The sequence below is a fragment of the Ailuropoda melanoleuca genome, unplaced genomic scaffold (assembly GCF_002007445.2).
Source record: "Ailuropoda melanoleuca isolate Jingjing unplaced genomic scaffold, ASM200744v2 unplaced-scaffold4680, whole genome shotgun sequence".
Taxonomy (NCBI): Eukaryota; Metazoa; Chordata; class Mammalia; order Carnivora; family Ursidae; genus Ailuropoda; species Ailuropoda melanoleuca.
Window position 1 is genome coordinate 3,612 of NW_023219170.1, and position 6,452 is coordinate 10,063.

The 6,452-nt window shown below is 36.4% G+C and overlaps 1 protein-coding gene across 1 annotated transcript; it reads right to left on the minus strand.

Annotated features, from left to right (window-relative positions):
- Positions 1–2,122: 2,122 nt before the first annotated feature.
- LOC100478128 (olfactory receptor 4C16) lies at positions 2,123–3,055 on the minus strand. The gene has a single exon (XM_002931159.2). It carries the CDS (start codon positions 3,053–3,055, stop codon positions 2,123–2,125), a length of 933 nt encoding a protein of 310 aa, XP_002931205.2.
- Positions 3,056–6,452: the final 3,397 nt, after the last annotated feature.

Below are 6,452 nucleotides of genomic sequence, written 5' to 3' on the forward strand. Positions count from 1 at the left end.
TAGAAGAGGACTTCAACTAAAACTCTGCCAACTAAGATCTACTAAAGTGACCCTTGCAAGAGGAAAATCAGCAGCTATGATCAATGATAAACTGCTTGAGATGGATTAATTCTGATTCTGAAAAAAAAAAAAGTGATCTATATATGTCACTAGTGTTCATTGTAGAATTCATGGGATTCCATTCCCACACAGAGAAATAGATGATTGTTTTTCTTTTGTTTAGTTTTGTTTTTCCAAGCTAAGAAGTTCTTTTTTCCTTTTTTTAATTTTTATTTTAAGTAGGCTCTACACCTAACATGGGACTTAAGCTCATGACCCTGAGATCAACAGTCACATACTCTACTGACTGAGTCAGCCAGGTGCCCCTCAAGCTAAGACGTTCTAATATTCCTAGTACAATAAATTTAATACAANCCCCCCCAAGGTAAGAAGTTCTTTTTTCTTTTTTAAATTTTTTATTTTAAGTAGGCTCCACACCCAACACGGGGTTTAAACTCAGGAGCCTAAGATCAAGAGTCACATGCTCTACTGACAGAGCCAGCTAGGAGCCCCTCAAACTAAGAAGTTCTAATATTCTGGGTATAATAAAGTTAATACAAACTTAGTAATTTTAATATAATTTAGTAATTAATAAGTAAAAAATGTTCAAAATAAATAAAAATACCCATGTTAAATTTTCTATATGGATAAAAGTACAAATAAGAAAACAGGTTGAAATCAGAAAGATTCTTAGGGATCATGTAACTCAATACTGCAATGTTGATGGATGGTGACAAAAGGTGCTATCCCTCTTCACTGCACTAATACAGGTTTTTTTTAATAATAATTTTTATTATGTTATGTTAGTCACCATACAGTGCATCCTTAGTTTTTGATGTAGTGTTCTATGATTCATTATTTGCATATAACACCCAGTGCTTCATGTAATATGTGCCCTCCTTAATACCCATCACCAGCCTATCCCAATCCCCCACCCACCTCCCCTCTGAAGCCCTCAGTTTGTTACCCAGCATCCATAGTCTCTCATGGCTTATTCCCCATTCTGTTCCCCCACCCTTCATTTGAAGGAATGCATTAATACAGTTTTTATCCAAAGATCTTGGTCTTTCTCAAGTTACTCTCTTTTCTAGATTATATTAAAACTCACTGAGATAATTCATATCTGCAATGTAACTATTTCTGTTCCAAAGCCTAAAAAGATCCTCTGAGTTTTAACTTTATCAATTATCACATTCAAATTCCTTATTTCAACCATTGACTGCTTATGTTTTACTTTTAGCCCATATGAATATATGTACTTAATTTGGGCATGTATTCTACAATCATAATAACCCAATAGTATAAACAAATTATTATAATTTGTATGACCTACTAAAAAACTTAATGCTTCCCCCAAATTAAAAGTGGTCATTGTAGAAGCAAAAGTAGTTTTTACAAAATGGATAATATGAGCACAACCCCAACTATCAGAACCTTCCTAAGGTAAAAAGTTTCCTTCAGAAAGGTGAATATTCACAGTATGTTCTGTCACTCTTCTAGAAGGATTTAAATAAATATGAGAAGAATTTGAAGTATAACCCCAAGAAATAGAAAGGAGATTACCTAGTTTATAGATTGCCCCTTAAAAGATGAAGATTGTGCAATTATTTGAATCTGGTGTTTTCTGCTCAGTCAACCAAGAAGAACAACCAAGTTGAAGGTCCATGATCAGACATGACGTGACTGAAGTGTGTAGTACAAAGGAAGTTATTTGAAGGAGGAAAAGCCTGCCACACTGTGGATATAAGCCTATACAAGTGTAACTCTAAACAGAGAACACCAGAAGTTAACATGAATAAGGGCACGGAAATCACTAGATCACAACCACAGTGAGGCTAGGCAGGCAAGAGAGGCAGAGACACAGCAGTGAACATCTAAGGCATGTGTCTTGACATGGCTGTTTGTACCTGGTGTTGTCACTTTCTCTACGTGAAACTGGCTCAACACTAACCAGTGTACATGTCCATTCTTGAAGGAATGAATTCTTATGCCCCCTGATTATGTTAACAGCACAATAAAAGGTAACATTCTCAATGGATGTCTGGACAAATCCAAACTCTGAAGAAAAATTTGAAACACCCACTCATCTTTTGTCATCTAAGATCAACTTCCTTCCCCATAATTTCCTCATGGCAGTTTTCACCTCTGTATTCCTCAGTGTGTAAATCAGAGGATTGATCAAAGGTGTTCCAAGTGTATAAAACACAGCTATCATCTTATCCATGGGGAAGGTGGTTGCAGGGCGTGTGTATATAAATATGCAAGGACCAAAGAACAAGATGACCACAATGATGTGGGAGATGCAGGTGGAGAGAGCTTTTCTCCTCCCTTCAGCACTGTGGTTTCTCAGAGAATACAAGATGATAACATAGGAGCACATCAGCATGACAAAACTCACTGTACAAATGGCCCCACTATTGGACACCAACAGTAGATTGATCACATAGGTGTCTGCACAGGCAAGTTTCAACAAGGGCTGCAAGTCACAAAAATAGTGATCAATCACATTGGGACCACAGAAGGGTAAACTCAAGGCAAGAAAAATCTGAGTTAAAGAGTGCATACATGACCCCACCCAGGCCACAGCCACGAGCACAGCACAGACCCATCGACTCATGATGGTTGTGTAGTGCAGGGGCTTACAGATGGCCACATAGCGGTCAGCAGCCATGAGGATAAGGATGAAGATCCCCAGGCACCCAAAGAAATGTAGTGAAAAGACTTGTATCATGCACTCACTGAAAGAGATAGTGGTCTTCTTCAAAAGGGCATCCACAATCATTCTAGGGGCTATGGAAGTACAGAAGCAGGTGTCCGATAAGGATAGGTGGAAAAGGAAGAAGTACATTGGGCTCCCGAGTGTCCGGCTGGTCTTGATTGTAGTAATAATCAGAAAGTTACCCAGCAATGTCCCTAGATAGAAAAGCAAGAAAGTGACAAACACAATTTTCTTCCTAACAGGATCCTGGGTCAACCCAAGCAAAATGAACTCAGTCACATTATTATTCAGCTGCATGATTTCATGAGCGAGGAGAAGCCTGAGTGTGAATTTGTTGATCTGCAAAAAAATAAAGGAATTAATTCATGGTGTGATGTGTGATTTTATCGATTATTTTTAGAAAAATAAATATTCCTAATCATGAATATTTTAGGGGTAGTTTCCTCCTACAAGTCACCTCAACAGTTTGCTCCTCCATTTATAATGGCCACTTCATAAGGTCATTTTGAGTCTCAACAAACTTGTGAAGGTTATAACTATCTTCCTAGAATACGCTACAGATAAAATCTTGGAGCATTTAAATGATTCTGATTAATTTTGTCAATTCAATGAATATAAAGTTAAAAGATATGGCTCTATCCTCTTATTAATGCCATTTTTTTGCATATTTAATAAATCTTCGAGCCCATGTTTGGTGGTGTATCATTTGGCATTTTGGATATGTTGACTGCCTTTGGAGGTTCATGATATAAATATAAAATCACACCCCACTTTCACCCCATAAACAATGTCTTCTCTATGCCCTCTTTCACTAAACATTTGCTCCCAGATATTACAGCTTGAAAAGTGGAACAGGAAATACTTATAGCTTCTATATTCTATTACCTTGAAATCTCCTTATAATATTTAGTATTTGATATTCATTAATGCATATAAGTGAATGAATGCTCTTTGATAGTTGATAATATCTTAAATATCTACCTTTCTAATTTTCTCCCTCCCATTTCTGGAAAGCAATCCTTAGTGGACCCCAAATCCCTGAGGTTACATATAAATGATAGGGGATGTTATTACTCAATAGCTCATGTTTTCAGTAATCCAAATTTTAGAGTAAGCACTTTGGATTTGAGGTCATTTAGGGACATGTGACTAGGCAGTTCATGCAGGACCAAATCATGACTATAATCTCCACCAGAGTTCGTATTATCCAGGTAGTGAAAATCCCACATCCTTGTGACAGAGGAAAGATTCAGAGGAGTGTGGTAGATAACAATTTTAGACAAGAGGAATAGTAAATAGAATAGGCTGCATTGAATTTGTTTTCTATCCTGGCAAAGTCAATGATCACTCACCTTTGAAATTTCACTCCTTTCAAATGAAGATTTCTTTTTTTGAATTTGGAAAAAAAGATTACCACTGACTTCACTTCCAAGAACAAAATCTTTTCTCTTGATCTTTCTTGTAAAGGTGGCGTTGAAAGGGACACTACATGCAAGTAAAAATATAAACTGAAATGTGATGTATTTAAATATAAAACGGAAGACTTACCAGATATTTAATCCACACTTTAATAAATAATCTCATTCCTTCCTAGAATATCATTTCATTTTTACCTACTTCAATTGTCTTAAAACTTCAGGACCCAGATTCTAAGAACTCTCCTCTGGAGGCCTTCAGTAATTTCTTTGTGATTAAAAAAAATTCTCACTCCTATTCTCCAATGGCATCCTTTATAGCTTTTCTTATAATATAACATATGATGCTTACATTCAATCACATGAGTGCTTTCTTTAGCTTCTCTTTGGAATAAGAATCATTGAAAACTATTTATTCTCAGGATTTTATTCTCCATAGTTCCAATCCCAATGCCTTGTACCATGTAGGTACTTACTATTTTTAATTAAATTTTCTCAATTACCTCTTAAAATATAGTATTTACCTTATAGTTTTAGTAATACTCTGATTATAAAACACATTTACATCACTAATCCCCTGCAGCTCTCTATCTATTACATATGGCAGACAGACAAACATACTCCCAATTTATAAACTCAGGGTGTAAGCTAAGATCAATTTTTAAACAATGTAGTAAACATGGCATAGGAGATGGTGTATTCTGAAGAGCATCACACAGCCATGTAAGATTTTGGGACTCTGACACCCATAAAAATGATCATCTTAAACATTAGCATTTTCTACATGAATCTTTAATCCATAAAGAGTGCAAGGAGAGCCTTGACATTTTTCATATCTTCCTGCAACTGAAGAATGTTCTTGTCCATGTCTTTGTGGAGGACCACATGTCCATTTTTTCCAAAGACATGTTAACACTTTTCATCTGGTCCTCAAAGGAATATGACGTAAAAATGAGTTACAATAATCTGGAGACAAATAGCACTAGTGAAATAGCATATCTTTTAATAAATATTGTACTTACCTCGACTTTTCAAACAAGTTTAGCTAACTTTAGAATGTCTAAAGTTGTCATCACAGTAACAAACAAACTACATGTTGGGTTTGGAGGTAACAGAGAAGAGCTGAAAGAAAAGCACACAGGAAAAAAAAAAAGTGGGGAATAGATGAAGGTGGAATATAGAGTGTCAGGTGGATCATTGTATCCTAAAAATCTGTTTTACTGCAGCGGCCATGGTGAAAACCACTGCTTTCCTTCAGGGCTTTGTTCAACTACCCAAACCTCTGTAATTTGGTTATACAAGACTTCCATCCCTGGGAGAATCCCTACACTCATTCCTATGCAAAATCCACCTTCTCTGTGGGAAGGTTAATGCACTGTCCCCAGAATTTTTATCCCTTAAAAGCCCAAACTGAAGAAGAATTATAAAAGAAACCATTCCACATATATGGTGCATTACTTCTCATTTTCATGATATCGTGTTGCCTCCACATCGCCATGTTTCCTCCAAACTTTCCATGAGAAATAGTTATTCAGCTCTCAGACTAAATCTCAGATGTGTGTCAACAGCAAATTAAATTCTTACAATATTATTTTGGAAACATGTAAAGAATAGTAATTCCATACTGTAATGTACAACTTTCTATTTATTTTTTAGATATATTTATTTATTATATAGAGAGAAAGCAAGAAGGGGAGGGGCAGAGGGAGAGAGAGAATCTCAAGTAAACTCCCCACTGAGTGTAGAGCTGGAAGTGACACTCAGTCCTGGGACCCCGAGATCATGACCAGAGGTGAAATCGAAAGTCACCTGCTCAACAGGCGGAGGCACCCAGGCACCCCACAAATTTCTATTTAAAACTGTCACTTGAAGATGGGAAAGCTGGCATTCTCCAGAAGCTTTCAAGGCCACTGCCTCAATCAAACTTTTCCCTAATTTCTCACCAGGCATAAGCTCTTCTAACTTTTAATATCCATACTGAGGACTTACACTCCTCAGCTACCTTACGTGAAAAGCATTTGTGAACATTTCTACATTCTGCTTCCTCAAGAAACTATAATAAACCTTACAGCATGAAATTTATCCTTCCATCCCCACACAACAATGGAAAGCCACACAAAGACTTTCACATACCTGGTACTCATAAAATATTTGCTGAGTTCAAAAGATTATTTTCTTCCAAAGCTTATATTTCATTTTATTTCTTTTTTATATTAACAGTAACTTTTGAAAAAAAAATTCTTTTTTCCTGTTCCCTCCTCAGAGGAAGTGGGAGAAAT